A 23,296-nucleotide genomic window follows, 5' to 3' on the forward strand; every position below is an offset into this window, starting at 1 on the left:
GACCTTCATGTGTTGGTCAAGCACATCTCTTGGGAGCATTAGAAAATAATGGCATTCAGGATGTTTTATTTTGTGTATATTCACCCGGGTTTTTGTTGAGTTCAAAAGAGAGTTTATAGCTACGCATTAAACGGGTCGTCTTCAGTCCAGCGCTGTGTTTCTACAGCAGCACCGGAACAAATCTCTGCTTTGCCAGTTCTCTGCTCAAAGATCTTTGAATATATCTTTCAATTTCAGCGATCGGTCAGACGAACAGCAGCTCAACGCACAGTAGGGACTGAAGAAAAGAAAACAGAGCCAATATATTTAATATGCTTTGGTTGTGAACGTTGTTTGGTTGTGGTCCGATGCTCTTTCATCCTTTTTCTATGTCTCTTCACTGATAACTTATCGTCTCACACTCCACAAATATTTGGGTTACCTGTCACATTTCATCCACCCCCTTGTCGAAACGGAGACATTTTTCCGCACTAGCATTAACACGGTGCGAGGCAGATCACAGGGGCCGGTAATAGACCTGCGAATGATTCCTTATCACCGGACCTCCCACAGATCCATTAAAAGCTTTTTTTTTTGTTGCCACAATGATTGCTTTGTGTATACTCTGACGCTCAGGAGCAAACTGTCAAACACTGTAGGTTAGAGATGAACAAAAGAGCAGAAGAATTGATCCCATAATGGGACTGGAGCAGGACCAGATGGAAAACAATGCAGCAGTATGAGACTGAACAAAGAGCAGTCACACAGACCAGCAGAGGTGAGCCAGACTCATCCTTTGTGAAGCCGGAACAGGATGAGAACAAGCGCAGACTTTTGTTCTTTTGAGGTGGTGGCCCAGACGGCTACGGGATGAGCGGCTGTCTGGAGAGTCTTGAGTTCGCCCCGTGAGCCCCAGATGTGCCCACCGTGACCGGTCCCGGCACTGCTTCGTGTGCCCGAGGGCCCCGCAGCTGCTAAATGCCATCCACTGTAATTCCTCGGTGACCCTGCCTTTTCACGGCCATTACCCCTCCTCCCGCCCCCGCGCCATTTGCGGAGTCGGCCAATTATTTCTGTATTGCCTCTCATAAAAAACAGCTGGATCATGAGGCGCTCACGTATCTCAGGGATGTGAGTGCTTGTCATGGATTGCATGGGCTGGTAACTGAAGAACAGGGCTGAGTTCATGGAAATGCATTGAAAACAGAGGGGTGAGGTGTGCAGCGCGAGCAAGCAAATTTGGCTCGGGCTCTGGGGGCAAAGAGGAAATCAACAACAGCAGTTTGCGAAGGAAGTGGCGCGCCTGTTGAACAGCAGCCTTGACAGCTGTTCATCATAGCGAGACTCCCAGAGGTGCTCAGCAGGGAGGAAGGGGGAAAAGAGGGTGCAATAATGGTTGTTATTACAGCTTTTCCTCATTGCTCTTTCCTTTTGCCATTTCATGTCGTTACAAATCCACTCTGATCTTTTGCTTTAATCCAGAGAGCGCGGCGATCTGCTGCGAGGGTACCGCACTTTCACCTGACACAACCTCGGGATGGTGTTGACGTTAGAGAGCAGCGAGCGAGTTGTGTGTGTTTTGGGGAGGGGGGTCAGCAGCAGGAGCTGATGTAAGCCGCCTCCACATATGACAGAAATCAAAGGGAAAGCCGAGAATGAGGTCACGTCAAAACATTCAGTGTGTCGTGACATATTTCGAGGCATATTAGTCGCGAAACCCAATCAGAGAAAAACTGTTTGAAAGACTTGTTGACATTGAGCTACATAGAAATGCCTCCTTGTCTGAGATGAAAAAATTCAGAGTGAAAAGGCTTATTTTACAGCTTCAGTGTCAGTACTGCCAATGGGAAGGACCTCAAGGCTTAGCCGTATAGCTCGACAACTCCACCACATTTTCACACTCATGTATCACTCATAGACGCACATCAATGAACGGCATCCTTTGCACTGCCAAGGATACTTTTAGGACGTAGCATTGCTGCTACCGCAAAGCTCAAGCTGTGTATGAATTTGCCTCGTGCACAAGGTCTTCTTGAAATATGCTGGAGAAAATGTTGTGACATGTTTGCTGTTATTTCAATGACTTCAATTTTCAATATCGCAAAAACTTCTCAAGCTATCTAGACAATTTCCCTTGCTTTCGCTCTCTAAAAACGCAGTCTGCGCTGCACACGTGGCACGCGTTTGATTCAGTCTGGAGGCAGTTTGCTTATCTGAACTTTCCTCGCTGCTCTGACATTTTAAACGCCTCTGAAATGGACACATTTTATATATGTTAGTAAGTAAAAGGTTTACGGGCAAACATGCGGTTTGACTGCGGCTGCGTCTCCAGCTGTTGAGTGAGTCATGCCTGTTGAAGGAAACATTTTTTGGCGTCCAAGTTGACCTGGATCTCCAACATATTGTCTCATACATGCACTCATCTGTGTGCACAAAGACAAACACAGACATAAGTGAGCATTCTGACCTTGTTGTGCTGACTTTAAAGGTGGAGGTATTAAAAACCTTTTTTTTTTTTTATCAAGAAACACAGGACAAGATAAATTCTACGCATATTAATACACACACACACACACAGTTATCTAAGGCACTATATTATCAGAAAAATAAAGCCACATGAGGCTTTTGGCAGACAGAGCCTTGGGCTGTGAGCTTTCCCCACAGAGAGGACCACCCTCTCTGTCCGCTCCAAAAACAATATTAAAAACACACCATCCCCGTTTCTCCCAAGATTTATTGGCGTTGCAAGTCTTGCGAGGGAAGCACTTTTTGGTTTGAGTTTTTTATGATCCCCTGTCTCATAAACCATGCCTTATCAGATCTCCCCCTCTCTCTCTCTCGCTCTCTCTCTCTCCGTGGAGGGAGCCGTCACCGGGGGCCCTGTGCCGCTCGCATGCTAATGGCGCTTTCGGGGAGCGCTTGCTGAGCTCGAGTGGTTAATTGATTTTGTAATTAGCGGCAATTAGCACTGATTACATCAGACTGAGGAGGACCCTTGTGAGGATCCCAATCGCCGTCCTCCCTTTCTTTTTCGTGTCACTCACCCTCTTTCCTCCTCTCCCGCAAGGTATCCGTTCCCCACGGTGTTCAGCAGCTGCAGCAAGAAGGACCTCACGGCCAGTTTCGAAAAAGGCGTCGGCATGTGCCTGTTCAACATGCCGGAGGTGAAGGTGCTGTACGGCGGGCAGAAATGTGGCAACGGCTATGTGGAGGAGGGAGAGGAGTGTGACTGTGGCGAGCTTGAGGTGAGAGCGCTAATATAGACCTCCTGCAATTCCTCCGCATTCTTGTTTTTACGTCCCTTCCGTCAAACTTGAAATCTCTTTCTCAACCGCTAAACAGACATGATCGTTAATTGTGCTCCCCACGTTTGAAAAATGAAACGAGCAGATGCACGAGTGGGGGGGGGGGGGGGTGGGTTCTGTAGGTTTTTTTTCCAACAGGAGCACGACGCAAACCAACATTCCCCAAAGTAAAAACAAATAGCTCACCTCGCTTTTCCAAAAGCTCACGGCGCGGAGCTCTCCTAACTCAAACACAGTCTTCAGAAAATGAGCTGGGAGATATGAGTGTGAATTTATTCATTCTCTTCGCCGAAGAAGTGTTTGGGAAGCGGCTTGTCTGATCGTGATACGATCCACTGAGGGGCGACACCGGCTGACAGCTCGCCCTGTCAGCCGGTGAATTATTGAAAGGAATCTGCATTGGCATGCACATACGTAATGGTGGCACACGTCGCTAACTGCCGCGACTGTGGGATGATAAACCGCTTCATCGTGATGCAGCTGACAATCAGCAGGAGCGGGCTGACAATAGCACGTTTATAGAATATGAAGGAGACCTCTGTAATGATTTGAATTATATAATAGCCTACGTGAGAGAATGCCTTGTTGTGTCGACACCTTTGTGCCCGCCGAGTCTTCTTTGTGAGCTTTTCAGGCTTCAGCCGGGGTCCGGCTGAACGTGGCCTTGTCCTTCAAAACAAAGGACTGTCATAAGCCTCGCGGGCCCCAGCCAGCAGCGATAATAAAGCTCTCCGCAGGCTTGAGCGAAGTCATGCCAAACCAGGCCAGATCAGAGTTCTCAGACAGCACCTCTCTTTCCACCATTAAAAAAAAAAAAAAAAGCCTCATTAAAAAGCTTCAGTCCTATTCGCCACAATCACAGGCTACTTCTTTTCAGCATGACTCCTCCGCCTCCTTTGGCCCCGGGGACCATGGGAAAGGCCCTTAATGGATTTCAGGCTGAAAAGAGTTCTGGGAGGCCCGACATGTCGGCGGTGACCCTTGCCAGCTTCGTCCATCTACTTCCTCCTGACTCTCGCTGCACTTGGCTGTACAGTGTGTTCGGACCGATGCTTGGGGGCGGGAGGGAGGCCATGGTACATGCGGCAGTGGTCTCGATGGAAAGCTTCTGATTGGTGGCTCGCCAGGGGTCTCCATGGGGGGGAGGTGGGAAATGTAACAGGGCCGGTGTGGTTCAGATAAATCAAGTATTGAGAAAAATGACACTTGATTCTCGGTAATTCCTGAAATAAGTAGAGCGAGCCTTTTGTTAAAACAGAGTCGCATGTATATGAGTTCAAAGATCGCTAACTCTAGTATTGAAAATATCCTGCTGGTTAAGCTCCACCGTAATATTAGGGAGCAGATGAATGTGGCTCTGATCAGATACTTGTTTGTAGTCCTGTTTTAGGGCGTGCAGTCCTACATCAAGCTGGATGAAAAAAAAATCTAGTTTCCAGAACCTTGAATTTTGAAGTTTAATTGGTTTCATCAAATCTTTTTGGCTGATTTTAAGGTCAGCTAGCGTCTGATGTTCACATTTTGCTTGTTTGTTGATTTTTTTTTTTTTCCTTCGGTGTGCCCTTATTTTATTCTCTTCAAATATTCTTTTTTTATTCCCTAACCATCCAGCTTCTGGTTCCAGGGGTCTAAATGAGTTACTAAGTCCTCTCAGATGGAAACATCTTTTTTTTTTAGAGAACTCGAAACTGCTGTTTCCTTTCCTCTGCCAGGTTTCTTAGTTGTTACTGAACACGGTCCTGCTCGGGCTGCATCCTCTCTGATAACACAGTCTGAGCATTTGCTCTGAGGTGAAATATGATCTCTTTGTGCTGTGTAAATTATTCTTTGCTTTTGCCCCCCCCCCCGCCGCTCCTCCCCTCACTTACATCCCGTTTCTGTGCTTGCCTTCTTTTTCCATTATTTTCCATCTGAAGGAATGTATGAATCCCTGCTGCAATGCTTCTACCTGCACTCTGAAGGGGGATGCTGTCTGTGCACACGGGGAGTGCTGCCAGGACTGTCAGGTATGATGTGTTCTGATCAGCCAGCCGTGATATATATATATATATATATATATATATATATATATATATATATATATATATATATATATATATATATATATATATATATATATATTCTTTTCTACAGCCATCCACACACAAAGCTCACCACATCTTTGTCTAGGCTTCCCTCCTGGGTCTTTGTCCTAATGTCTGGTGTTTGCCGTCGACATTTGAATGTAGCTGAAGCCAGCAGGCACTCCGTGCCGCGAGTCCAGTAACTCCTGCGATCTGCCCGAGTTCTGCACCGGCACCAGCCCCCACTGCCCCTCCAACGTCTACCTGCACGACGGCCACGCCTGCCACAACGTGGAAGGCTACTGTTATAACGGCATCTGCCAGACTCACGAGCAGCAATGCATCACGCTGTGGGGACCAGGTACAGTGGAAAGGCGCCAGCCTCTGCTGGCTCGCGCTGAACGTGTTCAGCGACCGCCGCCAGCGTTTTGAATGCGTTTTGAATTGTGTTTGGTAGGAGCAAAGCCGGCCCCGGGCATCTGCTTTCAAAGGGTCAACTCAGCAGGAGACCCCTACGGCAACTGTGGCAAGGACTCCAAAGGCTCCTTTGCCAAATGTGAAGCGCGGTAAGATCTGACAGGAATCAATGAATGCTGAAGTTACTTTGCTTAATAAATCTTACATGACAGGACTGTTTCATAGATACCAAAATGAGTACGAAAGCATCAAATATCAGTTAGTGCCTTAGTTATCACGTGGTCACAGCGCGTCCATCGTCTCCCATGTCATACCCCTTTTTCTCTCGCTCCTCCGTTTCCACACTGTCCTATGTCAAATAAAAGCAAAAAGTGTCCGACAATATTTCAAATTTATTAGCTGAGCCTTCAATTAATTGTTAAAAAAGCAAAAATGCTCATGTTTTTTTGTATGATTTTCTTATTGGAATCTCTGTTGTACAATTATTATTAACGCTGAAAGGATTTTATATGTTTTTTTTTTATCTTGTTAAATTATATATATCCCATATAGACACTGCTGGAAAGAAAAATAGAACTGGAAGGAAGAAAAAACTGCTTGCAATATTATCAATATGATTGTATAAGCTGCTGAAACTGAAAATAGACCAATTTAAAAATTAAAGAAGCAAAAATGCCAAACTAGTTCCATCCACTTCCCCTTTCTAATTATTATGAATCACATGATTTTGGCATTTGACTGTTTATCAGTCAGAATAAGTAATTTCAAGATGTTGAAACTTGGAACGTGCTGTCCTACAAATACAAATAACAGTCACATCAAACGATGGAAATACTACTTCGCTTTAGCCCTAATTGAAGGTTACAGAGTCACCAGAGTCGTTTGGTGAGTTGCAGACCAAATCTTTCAGGTTGTAGTCTGAAAACAGCACAAATAAGCCTCTTCTGCACTTTCTCTAATTGGACAGCAAGCGTGAGAGAAATACATAGAAATAGAAAATAATTGCTTACACACACATTTGGAAAAACCGTGACAGGTTATTCAATCATCACATTGTTATTCTCCCTTATGTCCGTGCTGTTTACAGAGATGCTAAATGTGGCAAAATCCAGTGTCAAGGAGGAGCTAGCCGCCCGGTGATTGGTACCAACGCTGTTTCCATAGAGACAAACATCCCCATGCAGGAAGGGGGGAGGATACTGTGCCGAGGCACACACGTGTACCTGGGGGACGACATGCCCGACCCCGGCCTGGTCCTGACCGGGACCAAGTGTGGAGATGGACTGGTGAGGCCTGAGACGCTTAAATATATACAGCCAGAGTAGACGAATCAATGCATATCCAAGTAGGTCATGAGCTCTGGTGGAAAGCAGTAAGCTACATTTACACACGTACAGTATAAAAAGAACTGGGACACAATCCATTTCCTGTTACTCCACTACATTACCTGTTTGTCACAGCTACAATTATAGAATATATGAAGGAAGTAGCACTTAAATGACCCTTACTTGTAGCATGCTGTAGTTGGGCTTTCTTGAAGTGATTGTACCTTTTTTGATTCTTGTTGTTCTGAGTTTGTACTCATGCTTGAATGCACTTATTGAAAGTCACTTTGGATAAAAGCGTCAGCTCAATGAAAATGTCATATAATGTAATGTAACATAGGTACTACATATAATATTTAAAACATAATGAATACATTTGAATGAATATATCAGTCAAAAACAAGAGTGTTAAAAAGTCAGATCCTTTTTATTTGATCATTTTAGAAAGAAAGAAAGAATTTTGGCTAATTTTTGCTGTAAACTCATATCTTTTTTTTCCTTAAAGGACAAGTTCTTCAAACAATACTAACCTTCCCATATAAAATGGCCAATTGCTTGCTGTAGTCACTCTTTTTAGTACTCGTCGTGAAAATCTGAGCAAGATATAAGGACTATATGTCTTAGAAGCTCTTGTGTTTCCTGGAGAGTAATTCCTGTTGAGGATACGAGCACAGAGAGGGATTTTTACAATGCATTTAGCACAGAATGAGGACTGCAGATTGTATCCTCCATCTTCCCAATTACTGCAACCCAAAAGCGATTAACCGTACATATGAGCCTGCGAGCATTATTTTTAGATTAAGCAGGCGATTTATTTATAAAGCACATTTCATTACAGAAGAACTCAATGTGCTTTACATTTGAAAGACAAAGAAAGAGGCATAACACAACACACTTGATGGCCCACTTGATTGTATTTCCTGCAACAAAAAACCCTGCTAAATAACAATGGTAGCGATCTGTAGGAGTCTCTGAAAACACAATGTAGAGATGTTGCCCGAATGCTGGGAAATGAAGAGTGGAAAAAGTGATGTGGCGTGACACGCCGTGACTAAGACTTTCTAAGGAGTCCTTCAGGGTGTGTCATCTTGTCATTTCAGACTCCCACAGCCTCACGGGCACTAAATCGACTGACCGTTATTCAGTCTTTTTGGCATCTTTAAATGCTCATCAATCCAGACTCTGGTCACCTCAATGATACAGTGGCTCCATTTAGTCTAAATGACTTCTCTATGAGCCTCCCCCCTGGAAGAGGATCCAGCCTCTGCCCTCCTCTGCCGAGGCTTCTGTCATTACTCTCTGTGCCCGGTGCTGCCAAGTTCATCTCCACGTCCGGCTGGAATATATATTTGGGCGTGGCGCCTTTTTTAAGCAGCCCAAAGCCCACATCATGTAACTTTTTAAAAAGCAACCTCGGCGTATTCCTGTCAAAATCCCCGTGTTTACCTCATTATATATTTCATGCCATGCTGTTTTCTAGCTGAAGTGGTTTGCCAGGAGCAAATGAAAAAGAACCCGGAAAGCTGGATATTTTCTCCTTTTTTTAAAAAAAAAAAAAAAAAAAAAAAGATTAAAGGTTTTAGAGCAGACCCGAATCTGCTCTTTGAGCTCACATTGTCAATGTTTAATGTCTCTGTCTGCTTCAGATGTGTCTGAATCGTCAGTGCCAGAACGTCAGTGTCTTCGGTGTGCACGCGTGCTCGGCCAAGTGCAGCAGCCGAGGGGTGAGTCCTGCGCCTCTCATCCCGGTTTAGAGATGCGAGGGCCTGATGTGATAGCTGTCTCTCTCACCACCACTCCCAGTTCTTTCCCATTCCTCTCTCACTTAGAAGCTCATTTTGGCGGTTATACGTAAAAAAAAAACAATAAAAAAACCAGTATACGGTGGGTGGGGAGCCATTACAATGCCTTGCAATCAATCATTCCGGTTGCTGAAAGGCTCAATCAATTAGATGTAATGACTTCATTTATGCTCAGCTTTAAATGCCATTCATCATACTCTCGGCGGTCGTCCTTGTCCCCAAAAACGGTGTTGAAATCTGAAGGCCGGGCTTTATTTGGGCTAACGCTGGGAGCAATGACATGCAGTTTGACTTTGAGCTGGGGAGCATGGATATTGGCGTTTTCTAAAATGCAGCCCATCAAATGTCTATTGGTGGTCCTGTTTGAGATGGAATATGTGGCTGTGTGACATTACCCTTAAATTCACTGGTAGGTCCCAACGGCTTTTTGGCTGTGACTGGTAAAATGTCATCAAAGATATACAGAGGGAATAGCTTCTCTTAATATGAAACTTCTGCAGATATTATACGGTCATATTTGTTTGTCTACTTTCAATTAAGACGTATCTATAAAGCTCCGAGGACTTGATTTACTCGCAGATATAAAAGGATGTTGCTCCTCGGGGAGGACAGGACTCCCCCACGTCTACAGATCAGATCAAGATGTTGCCCTCGCCTGCTCCATGTGACCAAGCTGGGGAATCCTCTTAGACGGTACCATCCCTCCTCTCTGCAGGGCAGGAAGACAAAAGAGAGAGAGATAAAAATGTGGGATGAGGCAAAATGTCTGCTCTGGTTTTTAATCTTCTCCATGTGGAGCCTCGTGGTGCTGGCTGGTGGTTAACTCTGCTGGAGCAACGCAGTCCGAAATAGGATGAACAATAGTTTTGTCAATGGATTCGTCATTTTCCAACTTGGGCACAAAAGCACGGCTGCACGTTTTGAATATTAAAGGAGAATGAGCAAATTGTCAAACAAGGAGAAAAGAAGACAAGCTGATTTCCAAATGTCTGCCTCATCTAAAAGTTCATTGTCCTTTCCTCATGCCACAGGTGTGCAACAACAACAAGAACTGTCACTGCGAGGCTCACTGGGCGCCTCCCTTCTGTGACACGGCGGGGTTCGGAGGGAGTTTGGACAGTGGCCCCATCAGATTAGCAAGTGAGTCAACAGTCGCAACTGGAGTACATCGGATGGCTTGTTTTTTTATTCTCGCTTCATTCCCGTCATGGTATGGGTCTTTTGTCTGGAACGGAGGAGTCGGATATCAGACTGTGTACCTCGCAAATGAATTAAAGACAAGTCTGCAGGAATGTTGACAGACGCAGTCTGGCTGTCGTGTTTTCGCGCGACAAGACTCCCGCCTCTGAGACCACCTGCGCTTTCCGTGTGTGTTTGTGAGCAGACGCTGGGAGTCTGACGGTGGGAATACTGGTGGCTCTCCTCACCGTACTGGGAGCTGTTCTGATCATCTGCATCAAGAGGAAAGCTCTGCTCGGCCTCCTCTTCACCAGTAAAAAGAACCAAATTGAGAAGCTCAGGTGCGTTTTCAGAACATGATTTATTTGATCCTTTGCAGTTATCGTTTTACTTTAATTTGCTTTCTTTTTAAAGTGAAAGCATTAATAAATAGTGCCACAAATCTGTGTCGGATTCTCCTTCTTTTTTTTTTTACAATGACTGTGCATTTTTCCGGATTTGAAGTACATTTTCGTGTGATCACTATAATAAAGTGTATAATAATTCCAGATAATTCCCTCTTTAAATTCCAGATCGGTAAGCGCCGCAATCAGCGGCCCGTCGGCGCCGAACCAGCCCCCGCCGTCCAGCACGGCGTCTCCGTCCCGCCCGGCCCCGCCTCTGCCGCACAGCGCCGCCATCTTCAAGGTCACTCAGCTCGCTATGTCTACAAAACACGCACATAGATAGACGTCTCCCGCAGATGGACTTTAGTCCGGTGTCTGATCCCTCACACGTGGAGGATCACCAGCGGACGACCCCCACACACACACACACACACCCACACAACGCTGGACAATATTCCTCCTGGAATACCGCAGCTGTTTCGTTAGCCGAAAATGATGCTCGGCGGGATTGACGTGTGGTTTTCACACAAATGGCAGCTCATTCAAATCCAATTAAATCATCCCACTCGACGTGGACATGTGGAGGAGGTAGCGATCATGGAGTCGGTGGTGAGAAGTGTGTTCACAATGCGTTTCTTGTCTTTAACAACTGCCTGTTAGGAGAGACATTGATTCATCTGTCCGTCTCTGACGTGGGGGAATGTTGATGCGGCGGCTTACTACCAGATCTATAAAGTCATCCTGTTGCTGATAAGCAAGACGGAGCAGGGTTATCATTTTTTTTTCTCTCGCCGTAATGACCTGTGTGTGTACCGCACAGTATGCCTTGACTTCTCCATTACTGCCCTGACATGCTCTGCGACGGGAGGCGACCCGCGATCGATTGAGTTAGTGGAGCTGAAATAAGAGGAGCCGTGTCAGAATTGACATGTTGTTGCCACGCGAGCGAGGCAATATGCTGTGCGTTACCATGAGATTGGTGTTCTCGGTTCGGGCGCATGTGGTTTTCATTTGAGATCAACGGTAAGAGGAGAAAGGATGTAAGGCTGTTTGATGTAAGCACAGTGCAAGTGAGGTCATTTTCCAGTTGTCGGGAGCTGTGTTAAACTGCCGCATGTGTGTGCGCGCTTTTCTATGTGTTACGTTGTGTGTGTGTGTGTGTGTGTTTGAGCTGCGCACACATCTGGCCAGGTCTAAATGCGAGGAAGACTTATATTTTGGCTCTTCTTAGTGGCAGTGTATGTGTGTGTGTGTGTGTGTGTGGGCTCTTTAGCTGGGCGCACCTTTGAATGAGGCCAAGCGGGCGCTCGTGGCGCGGTATTGGTCTTTCCCTTTGATAGGTTAGCCGAAGGGGAATTGGGGGGAATCGTGAGCCGGCGGGCCTGAGCGTTTGATTTACACTTTATCTTTGACAGCGTCAGGAAGAGCGGCGGAGGAAAGAGGAGGCGGTGAACAGGACTGTTTCTGATCAGAAGCAGAAGGTTTCTCCTCCGTCTCTCCTTTCTGCTTTTTTTCGATGAAGCACCCTCTTGACTGTTCCGGGGCTCGTGCCTTTCATCTTTCTGCAGCCTCATCACCGCGGGCCGGAGGCGGCGCTCCCACCGGCGCCCTACCCGTCCCACAGCCTGCGCAGACTCCCCCAGTGCCCTCCGGTTCACCTCAGCCACCCCGTACCACTGTCGCTCACCCTGACCCTCTCCCCCGGCCCGGGGCTGGCGAGACCCCCGCTGCCTCCGCCTCACGTCCACGTCGCACCGAGGGGGGCGTCCTTTCGGAGCGCGTCCCGCCTTAACTCCTGCAGGATGGTCATGGTGAGTGAGTTCCCTGTTCCCTCGCTTGGATGCACTATATTTGGTGATGTCACTCACTTTAATGTCTCCACTTTTACTCAATGCTACGGCCCGTGATGCCTAACCAGGGAGATGATGTTGTTCGCCGCACCTTCAGACGGGCGTCATGATGTCAACCGTTTTCACGGTTCTTTCGTGTCCCATAAAAGTATATGCATGTTGACAGTAATGTACCGTCTCGTGAAATAACGAGGTTAACCCGGGGAGCGAGCGTCATCGAAGCAAGACTTCGATTCTACGATACAAACCACAACATAAATAAAGGAAAATGGAGCCAGACATGCGGAGAGAGGGGGGAGGGGGCTCGGGGGGGAGACGGAGAAGATGAAACAGCAACTGGAGTGAGCAGCTATGTCCAAATATCACAGGGTGGTAATAAATTTGCTGCCACCAATATTCCATGGAGTTTAGTTATGGCAGTGCAGACTGTCAAAGTTGAGGGGAAGAGAAAGCCAGAAGTTCCTGGTATTAAATCCCTCTCACTCAGTGATTCTCAAAGACTTTTATTTGCTTTAATCCGGTTTGACTTGTACCCTGCGGGCAAGTGAGTCAGAGAAACCCAGAGAGAGAGAGAGAGAGAGAAAGAGAGAGAGAGAGAGAGAGGATCCAAAAGACAGAAAGACAAAGTGATCAAGGGACAAGCGGAGGCTTCAGGGAGCGAGTCGATTAATCAAATATAGTCAATGCATTTTTAAAGTCCTTTTTTCAGGCAGAAACTAGGAGCGTTTGCTGCTTCCAGCTTCTCAACCTTTAGGATTTGCTGGGTTATTTTTCTGTTTTATAGCGTTGCAAATTGAATACCTTTTTGGTTTGAGACTGCTGGCTTTTTTCCGACCAGCAATCTGAAAATGTCACCTTGGCCCGTGGAGAACTTGTGCATACTCACGGGGGGAGGAGGAGAGGCATCACCGATTGCAGCATCGTCGCAGCCCATAAAGAAAGAGGAAATAAGTAGTGGACGAGACGCGGATGAGAAAATCAGCAGAGACTTCCATCTGTTAAGGACGGCAGTGAAAATGACGCCACGGGGAAGCTGAGGTCAAAGCCACGCTGCAGTGTCACGCTAATTAGAGGTGTGTTAAACAGATAATGACAATCCAGTCTAGTCCAGATTAATGGAGGGGTCACAGAGGAGCTCTGGCTTCAACACACACACCTGTTCTGGGGGCGACTACATGTTGCGACATCATATAACGGCGTAAAGAAATTCCATTAAGAGCCCGGCACAATTAAGATGAGGTGAGAAGTGGATTCATCCCACACCGGGGGGAATTCACCTGGTGGAGCAGCTCGAGATAAAAATACAAAAAAAGGAGAACAAAAGGTGATAAAAACAAGACTGGAATGAAATGACACAGCAGAAATATGCACAATATACAGATATGTCCATGATGGATATATTTACTCCTTTGAGTTTCACTGATAGATGTGTTTTTAAGCCATGCGCACATCTTTTTGAGACTATTAATCAGCGACAGTGGGCATTAATAGTCACGTTAATACCTCCACAAAAGTATATCATGTGCTTTGCTTTAAAATAGAGCCGTTTAAAGAAGGAGATCCCTGTAATTTTATCAAATTTCTTGCCGTGCACAGGTGTAGTGCAGCAGCTCCTGGCAGCGTTTTGACTTCAGGACGTAGATTTCCCCACTCAGCTGCTTCTATTTAATGTCAAAGTGTGAAAGTGACGCCTGTTGGCAGCATAAGGCACCGGCGGTATCTTTAGCAGCTGTTTGGCAGCTCCGAGGCGTTGACGGAGCCTTTTCACTGTCGATCCAGAGAGAAAGCTCTCTGCTGGGGGCAAAGAAGCATTGTCCCATGGGAGAGTTTAGTTATTCCACGTATTATTTTGTGACTAATCACCTTATCGGGCATGTTCCTTTCTTTTGTCTGCATCTCACTTCACTACCATTTGGTACTGGTCTGATATTTTTGGATGGAGCTCAAGTTGGCCCCACAGCGCCTCAGTACTGGCTGTCAATGAGATGAATTAGTAGTAATTAGCAGTACTTCAATTGTCATGATTCATGATCTCACGGACGCAAAGGAGGGACATATCCTGCTTGAGATACTTCTCTGGCAGCATATAACCTGTCTGTGTTCATGGATGATGGTTTGAATCCGAGTCCATGGTTTGTTTGGCATCCTCAAAAGATATTTGAGGATATTTCTCTGCAACCAAGAAGAAGAAGAGACGGAGGAAGTGAATGGAGACCAGATGGGGGCTAGGTAGCAGGTCTTCATCATGATCTCAGTCTTCTCGAGATGATTAAAGCCACATGACTCTTCCTCTCATGGCAAGTTACATGGGCAGGGCTGCCCCTGGCGCCAGAGAGGATGAGCCGAGCAGGCCTGAGCTGTGAGTGCCACCTGGTGGACACTCTGAGTTATTAGGTCTATGTGTGTGTGTTTTTTTTTTGTTTGTCAGGAGTTGGAGAAGCCCAGTCCTCCTCAGAAACCCCTTCCCGCCGATCCAAGGAGCTCCCGCCTGGGTCGAAGTTCCTCTGTGATCCAAGGGCCCGCTTCTGCTCTCGGCCCCATCCCGACACCGGGTGTGCTCAGACCCGTGCGCCCCGCCCCGCACCCCAACAGGTGAGTTCTGACCTCATCTGTATTCATGTCAAAAAAAACAAAAAAACAACACTGAGGCTGGTATCACTTACTAAAATGTCATTTGCATCCCTCTCCTCCCGTCTTCAGACCCACCCTCAAGCAGCCACCAACACTACCAAAGCCTTGCATAATTGCCAACGTCAAATACAGCAGCTGAGACTTTGGCCCAACGGGACGATGTTTGTGAGGAGACACGACAAGAATTTGCACTATGAAAACTCTGAAAACCTTCACAAAAAAAGAAGAAACAAAAAGATGGCGGCTTTTGAATCAGGAGCTCTGCCGTGTCCCTTTGGTGCTCTGTCCCTGAATGGTGCTACAAGTGTGTGCTCAGGTACATGTAAAGTATTTATATTCTGTATTTATTGCCACCAGGTGCACTGTGCCAGACACTTTTACTACACGGTAGCAACTTCAAATGTTGTATTTGTCGCTTGCGTCGGTTTCACAATGTTTTTTTTTTTTTTTCTGTTGGCAAGAACATATGAAATCTGTTTAAATGGAGGGAACGCTTTACATGATGGTTGTTCTGTATACTACAGGAAGGCTTGAAGAGTGGTGTGCAATGACAGATGAGAACTGACAACACTTGTGAGATCCAATGGGGTTTTTCTTGAGGGGTCACGCTCTCCGTAGCACCTTTTGCGTCAATCTGATGAGGCTTGAAACAACTTCAGAAAAAGAAAAAGCCGCGTTGCTGCAACCGGAAGAGGGGCTGGTTGTTTTCACCGAAATGTCACTGATTTGCCGCTTCCATTTCCTTAACAAGACCCAGGAGGCGCAGCGGAGGGATCTGAGTTCTGAGGTGTGAACTGAACGCGGGGTCTAAAATGAGGCGGGATCAAGGAAGCATTCATTCCGCAGAGAGAGCGGACGTCTCTGAAACATTGCTCTGCTAAAAAGGTCATGTGTGTGTTTCTGAGCATTTCCTTGTGTGCCTGTCTCCACCGAGGACTCCGAGTGAATAAATCACAGAATCGCTGAGGACTTTCTTGAAGCTGTGGTCACGCAGGCGTCATGGAGGGACTCGCATGGGAACAGTGCGGCTGCGGCGTTCGCGTGAAGATTTTCAGCCGTGTTTTTCTGTGACGGGAAAAGGACGGATTCGCTTGAAAAAGGACCCGTTTCGAGGCCGCTAAAATGAAGCGTGGCGGTTATTCATTTTCTATTTTTTTTACCTTTTTAATTTGGCTATTGGGATGAGGTTTTTTTTTTAAAGCCGATGTAACACAATCCTGCATACGTTGTATTTGTGGTAATTGAACATGTTTGCCTATACGTTCACACTGAGCAACTTTTCCTTTAAGCACAGCTCTCGTTCACTAATATGTAGGCTGAAAAGTGACTTTGAACTTTTGTTACTTTTGATATGGTTATCTTTTTAATAATGCACTAGTTTTACATTCGGTGCTTTGTTTACTTTGCTTTTCAATGCTATGTGTCCATGTACTAATAGACAGTATGTCCTGTCACCTGACTGTATGGTGTGTGTCCATAGGTTCCTTTATGTTGTGTTACAGGTGAACACATTTCCATGGAGAATGCTTTTTTTTATACAATGATTGTTTGATACATCATATGTAAAGAAAACACTTAAAGTGTCTGTGTCTGGTCTTTGTTGTTTTTTAACACTCATGCAGTGTTAGCAACAGTTTTTTTTATTGATCTTTGTGACTTTTCTTTTGCGTGCATGTTTTCAGCAAGAGGGTGCCTTATGAAAAAAATCTATTATAGCAGAGAAATAAATATTATTTCAGTTCAAAGCCCTTAGAAAACATAAGTGCACACACAACGGCAACTTCATGCTTCACTCGTTTGTAAGAATGGATTTATTTCTGATTTTACTGACACTAGATGTCTTAGTGTAAGTGTGTCAGTGTGATTAAAAGAATGTTTTTTTAAACAATAAGCAGGTCCACACAACAGGGACACTGATGAGAAGATTAGCATCATCATCTACAGTCACAAAGTAGCAGCTGCAGATTTTTACTCGTCAAAAAAAGGGAGGATGCCGGGATGCAAAGGCCAAAAACAAATTAATAAACAAAAATGGCACATGCAGGTTGCTTATTATTTGGTGGGATTGGCATCGTTAACATATCTGTGCATTATTGGTAACTATCGGGCATGTTTACAGACTCTTGACTTGAGACATTTAGTCTTGTTTGATGGTTAACTTGAAGATAAATGAATTTAAGTCAACATGTGTCGAACTGGACACAGCTCCTCCTAGTGGAGACGCTGCAGACTGCAGCCCGTCACTGAGGAGTTCAATGAGTATTACATGTTTCACACCGAATATAAAAAAAGTGATAAATTAAAAAAACAGCACTTACGTTTCTTATACAATCCCATTTCAACAACAAAATCCACTACCTAAGTCTTTCTATTCATTATTTGTGTTTTTTTTTAAAAATAAGACATTATCTTTACTATATAGCATTTTGTATACTAAACTATCTTATATATTTATGGCTTGTCGTATGTATAGGAGTGTAGAATATTATGTAGTAATTCGGAGGAAAAACTGAATGAACCGGTGAATTTATAGATTTTTATGTGTCAAAAATGATCTTCCATACAAACTGAATACTGGTTGTTACAGACTTTATTCATCAATAAGCATTGAAACGACTTGTAAACATATAAAGAGGAGAGATGTTGACGGACATTTTGGATTTAATATTAGCGTCACAATCCTCGGTGTTTACCCGTGATTATTCAGGATGATCAGGAGCTTATGACAGCAGGCATATTGCTCAGTAGTGAGTGTGAAGCTCCGCGCAAATCGCAACACGTGCGTTGCCACGCCGGAGAGGAATTACGCGCCGGGTGCGCACTGCGAGTCAGGCAGCCTCCACCAGAACAACTCCAAACTCTTAACAGCTTCATAAATATCATTCATAGCAATCAAGGAGCCGAGCTGAGCGACTCTCTGCTCGCTCATCACATGCTCGGTCCGAGTTCGCGCAGACAGGATATGTTTGACGGAAACGGATTACTTTTTTAATCGTTCCGATCATTGCAAAACAAAACCAAATGGAGCCGTAGCTGGAGAGCGGTAGGAAACACATTTGTGTCATGTCTGATGAAAAAGACTCAGCGGAGCCAGACATCCGCCCTGGAAGTGAGGAATGTCCCGCGGAAGACCCTTTTGGATTTGGAGATGATCTGGAGTTAAACCAGTTCGATGGGTTGCCATTTTCCTCTCGTTATTACAAACTGCTAAAAGAGAGGAAGACTCTGTCGGTGTGGAAGGTCCGCTGCGAGTTTGAAGATGCTCTGGTCAACAACCAACTGGTTATTGTGTCTGGGACAGCGAAGACTGGGAGGAGTACACAGGTAAGGCTGCATGGTCCAACAATATGCACGATTTATGAGGAAAGAAAAAGGAAGAAAGTGTCTTTTTCTTTCGCAGAGAAAGAAAGAAGGAAAGTTTAAAGTGCTTCAACACGGCCACATGCAAACTGCTATACAGTAAAAGTGGATCTCTCTCCTACTTCTCCATCCTTTTCTCTGCTCTGGAACATTTATGACGTCCTTCATTCTGGACCTAAATACCATAACTCAATATGTTCAGACTTCCATGAGAGGTCTGCTCCCCATAATTTGATTAAAACATTTAAAACTTGAGTTGTTTACTTCCCAGCATCTTTATCTGCTGAACAGTACCACTTTTTACCCTTTTGATTCCTGTGGCATGGATTCCCCCCCCCTCACTGTGACATGTATGGAGAGAGAGTGGCATTGTGTGCACTCGTGTGAACAGGCTGCCCAGCTCAGCAGAAGCTGTTGTGTCACTGTCATGGCTGTCCGAGCTCCAGCCTGACAGTCACGCTTCACAAAGGCTCCAGCAGAGGTGTTAGGGGGACCTCCTGCTGCTAAAGCCCTGATCCGCTGGAGCCGCCTCATGCTGCCAAAGCAATTTTGCATTATTAGCGATAATGCCAGAGGATATCTCCCGTCACTGTTTGTTTGCTGCTCCGACAAAAGCCAGTGGTGCAACCCTGACAGGATGCTCTCCACTGGAAACTGAGTATGTGAATAAAATCAAAAAAAAGGTCTATTTGGTGTCGAATCTGTCGCGGCATACAGTGAAGCGTGAAGCGCGTCTGTTCTCTTCTCAGATCCCTCAGTGGTGTGCAGAGGTCTGCCTCTCGGCCCAGTACCAGCACGGCGTGGTCGTGTGCACGCAGACCAACAGGCAGTGCGCTGTGGATCTGGCCCTGCGCGTGGCCGATGAAATGGACGTCAACATCGGCCACGAAGTGGGCTACGCCATCCCTCTGGAGAACTGCTGCTCCAACGACACAGTTCTGAGGTGCGCGTCGCACGTCTCGTTCCACTCGTAGTCTTTCCTCTTGCTTTCTGGTGGTCCTCGATCGCGTCGTGGATATCTATCCACTGTCCTTTTGCATTGTAATGTCTTTAAACCCCTCTGATGGCGTTCACCGCTCAGGTACTGCACCGACCACATGCTGCTGAGAGAGATGATGTCGGATCCGTTTCTGGAGCGCTACGGCGTGATCGTCCTCGACCAGGCCCACGAGAGGACAGTGAGCACGGACATACTACTGGGCCTCCTCAAGGACATCCTGGTGCAGAGGCCTGAGCTCAGGGTAGTGGTCCTCGCCGTCCCACCGGCGACCGACAAGCTGGCGAGCCACTACGACGGCGTCCCGCTCATCCGCCTGGAGGCCTCGTCTCCCGCCGAGGTCGTCCACAGCAGCAGCGGCGGCAACAAAGACTACTTCTTCTCGGCGCTGAGACTGGCGCTGGAGATCCATCGAACCAAAGAGGACGGAGATGTCGTTGTGTTTTTTGCCTCAGCCGATGTAAGAGATTGTTGCATTTTTGCATGTTTGATGGAACCGAAGGAGATGAGATTGCCTGAGCATATTTTTCTTTGGCTTGTGACGTCTTCTGCAGGAGGTCCGCTGTGCCCACGGCATCCTCCAGAGAGAGGGCACCAGGCTGGGAGCGGAGCTGGGCCGGATGGTTCCTGTGGTGCTGTGCCCTCGCCAGGGAGGGCTACCGCCTGAGCAGCCGGGCGCCAAGAGGCCCAGGAGGGTTTTCCTCTCCACCAAACAGGGGGAGGACATGTGCTGGGCCACAGAGTCTGTCAACTTTGTCATTGACACCGGAGTTCAGAAGAAGATGGTTTGACTTTTTCCTCCAAACAAAACACTTCTACTTTAAATGAGTATTATACTGATTAGTAATTGGCCTGTGGTTGGATCTTTGTAGGTGTACAATCCAAGAATAAGAGCTAATTCGGAGGTTCTTCAACCCATCAGTCAATATCAGGCAGACATACGCAGGCGGCTGTCTGGACCAACAGGTATGCCACCAGGAGTTAATCAAATACCTTCATGTAAAACCACAGTTGAGTGTCGTATTCGTCCTTTAACTGAGTTCATTTCCTAGGTAAATGTTTCTGCCTGTATCAAAAAGACGAGCAGCTTCCCGCTGAGAACTCGCCACAGATCTTGGAGTCCAACATTACTCCAACGGTCCTCTTCCTAAAAAGGATGGAGATAGCCGGCCTTGGACAGTGTGATTTCATCGACAGACCAGGTGACGTAGCCTGCTCGTGGTCATTGAGTACTCATTTTTATTCTGAGGTTACTGGTTCCCACAGACAACATTTCTCTTCCACCCTGAAACACAGGCAGCGAGGTGGATGCGGGAGGGGTGTTTTTTGGCGAGAGGAAGCACAAATGAATTTGCGCTATGTAGCTGTTTGGACCTAGTCAGCCATGATTTAGCTGAGCTGACAAGACCCTGCTACTAACTATTGTCTGAGCTCTAACCAGCCCTAACGTGAACAGAACGGGCTAAAAGAGGCCAGCTCATTAACGATTATACAACATGTCTCGTTGGGGCAGCACCAGACGAGGACAATGAAGAGGGAGGACGGGCCAAATGTACTGTAATATCTCCACCGGATATTAACATATCAGGTGGAGGGGTTTTATGTGATTTAACAACATGAAATGATTGTGAAGACATACGTTGGTGTTGGCTTTTTAGCAGAAAGCAACCTCCAGGTCTGAAAAGCAAATGCTAAAGTATCTTAGACTAAAAGCAACAAATAAAAGCTTTCTTTCTAATAGCAATGAGGGGGCGACTTCAAAAAAAGAGGTTGCAAAAATGACTCTGATCGCGTAGAAGGATCCTACTTCTCACTTGATTGATTACCTCAATAGTTTATTGAGGTTTATTGAGTTTTTGGAAACCACTGAAGGGCATTGGGAGCCTCCCAGTTACCTACATTGGGCATATAAAAATGATGAGATTGGATTTATGATCCTCCTGTCATATCAAGCTCAAGCCTTTCCGTTCCCCGTCGCAGATCCGGAGGGCCTCATGCAGGCGTTGGAGGAGCTGGACTACCTTGCAGCTTTAGACGATGACGGCAACCTGTCTGAGATCGGCATCATAATGTCTGAGATCCCTCTGGACCCTCAGATGGCCAAAGCGCTGCTGGCGTCCTGCGAGTTTGACTGCGTGAGCGAGATGTTGACCATCGCATCGATGCTTTCAGGTACCACGTGTTCCAACTTCGCTTCACCGGATGGACATCGGAGCCGCAGCTCATTTGCAGATGCGCGGAGCTGCGTTTTTTTTCCGGTGAGAGTGGCTTTGTCTCGGTCACGTTGACCTCGTTGTGTCCTCGTCTTTTAGCGTCCAGCTGCTTCCTGGAGCCACCGGCCGGCATGACCCACGAGGCAGTCCAGTGTCACAGGAAGTTCCAGCACCCTGATGGAGATCACTTCACCCTCATCAACATCTACAATGCCTTCAAACAAAGCCAGAGGGAACAATGTAAGACACAGTAGGGAAAGAGAATCAACCTGCTCGCTACATTTTCAAGCTGCAATATAGCGTAGCACCTGCAGGGTTTATCACTCAAGTCACTCTGTAACTTATACGATTACCCTATTTCTGACTATATAAATAATACTTCACTACAGTATGTGATGTGTTTTTCTCTATCCAGACTTCACCGCTGAAAAGTGGTGCCAGGATTATTTCCTTGATCATTCCGCCTTGAAGAAAGCTGAGGCCATTAGATCCGAGTTGACCGACACCCTGAACAGGATCGAGCTTCCCATCTCCGAGCCCTTCTTTGGAACCAAGACCAACACCCACAACATCAAGAGAGCTCTGCTGGCCGGTTTCTTCATGCAGGCATGTGGAAAACCAAACGTCAATATTAAGGGAGTTGCCAGTTATTGGACTGCGCTGATGTGTGCGGTGTGTGTTTCTTATTGGCAGATCGCTCGAGATGTGGACGGATCAGGAAACTATTTGATTCTGACGCACAAGCACGTGGCCCAGGTGCATCCCCTGTCCGGCTACGGGGCTCAGTCGCACAAGCTGGGGCTGCCCGAGTGGGTTGTGTTCCACGAATACACCCTGTCAGAGAACAACTGCATGAAAACCGTCTCTGAAATTTCCCCTCAAGTGTAAGTCTATCCCCTTTTCCAGCTCTCTTTTCAATATGACATGCATGCGAAGAGATTAGAATGACATTCCCATGGATTATGTTTCCATGCCCCACACTGGTGACAAACATGGCTTGATTGTTTTTGTCATTGCTAAAAAAAAATTGCTTTTTTTGTAATCCTCATTTTTTATAATACAAAAATATGTACTCACCATATTCTTACTTGTTTTCCGTCTTTTTAATATAATGTGATGTCTGTTTGTCACTTTAGGTACATCCAAATGGCACCGCTGTACTTCTTCTACAACCTGCCCCCTAGTGAGAGCAAAGACATACTGCAGGACATGTTGGACCCAGACGGAGCCGGCAAATGTGAAGACGGGAAACCAAAAGCCGCCACAATCTGCGGCGAGGCCAACAGCGGCTGTGCAGCGGTGCCGCAGACTTATGACAGATGTGTGATTCAGTGATCTAAAATCATAACATGTGAAAATCTGGGCTGTAATCTGTTCATCTTGTTGTAAAATGTTTAAATGCAATGCAAACCAGGGGCTGTAATATTAAGGTGTTACATTGCTTAAATTGAAAAAAAAAAACCTCTGTATTTTTCATATTATTCATACGTTTTTTCTGCAGTATGAGCAGGGTATAATGAAGGTTGACTTGTGTGATGACAACACGTTGCAAAATATAAAATCATTTTTATTAATCGTGATCCCAATACAACTTTTAGAGATACCTGGTGTCAGTCATCTTTTTTCCCTGATTGCTGTTTTGTGCCTATTTATATTAGACTGCTGCTGGGGAATATCCGTTTATCTCTTACAAAGATGGCGGTACACTTATCCAGGTTAATATTAATGTGGTAGGTAAAGTGGAGGTTAAAACATACCAACATGCTGCCAGACTAAGAAAGCAAATGAT

At 46.0% G+C, this 23,296-nt stretch overlaps 2 protein-coding genes across 2 annotated transcripts in view; both read left to right on the top strand.

The window, feature by feature from the left end:
* Positions 1-16,517, top strand: part of LOC137789477 (disintegrin and metalloproteinase domain-containing protein 12) — a 67,268-nt gene extending 50,751 nt beyond the window's left edge. Inside the window, exons 12-22 of the mRNA XM_068583107.1 lie at positions 3,047-3,224; positions 5,201-5,290; positions 5,513-5,708; positions 5,805-5,913; positions 6,852-7,050; positions 9,923-10,031; positions 10,276-10,411; positions 10,643-10,757; positions 12,025-12,267; positions 14,735-14,898; positions 15,007-16,517. Of these exons, the coding sequence (XP_068439208.1) occupies positions 3,047-3,224; positions 5,201-5,290; positions 5,513-5,708; positions 5,805-5,913; positions 6,852-7,050; positions 9,923-10,031; positions 10,276-10,411; positions 10,643-10,757; positions 12,025-12,267; positions 14,735-14,898; positions 15,007-15,076 (1,609 nt within the window). The 3' untranslated portion in view covers positions 15,077-16,517. The remainder of the gene's footprint in view (positions 1-3,046; positions 3,225-5,200; positions 5,291-5,512; positions 5,709-5,804; positions 5,914-6,851; positions 7,051-9,922; positions 10,032-10,275; positions 10,412-10,642; positions 10,758-12,024; positions 12,268-14,734; positions 14,899-15,006) is intronic.
* A 1,483-nt stretch (positions 16,518-18,000) lies between these two features.
* On the top strand, positions 18,001-22,845 carry dhx32a (DEAH (Asp-Glu-Ala-His) box polypeptide 32a). The gene is made up of 11 exons (XM_068583108.1): positions 18,001-18,261; positions 19,047-19,240; positions 19,379-19,754; positions 19,849-20,079; positions 20,167-20,260; positions 20,347-20,496; positions 21,275-21,466; positions 21,607-21,747; positions 21,923-22,113; positions 22,201-22,391; positions 22,644-22,845. The coding sequence occupies exons 1-11, from the start codon at positions 18,001-18,003 to the stop codon at positions 22,840-22,842; spliced, it is 2,220 nt and encodes a 739-aa protein (XP_068439209.1). The 3' UTR covers positions 22,843-22,845.
* The last annotated feature ends 451 nt before the right edge of the window (positions 22,846-23,296 follow it).

Source organism: Clinocottus analis, unplaced genomic scaffold (genome assembly GCF_023055335.1).
Source record: "Clinocottus analis isolate CAN_PGR_092001 unplaced genomic scaffold, fCliAna1.0.p SCAF_19, whole genome shotgun sequence".
In the NCBI taxonomy this organism is placed as follows: domain Eukaryota; kingdom Metazoa; phylum Chordata; class Actinopteri; order Perciformes; family Cottidae; genus Clinocottus; species Clinocottus analis.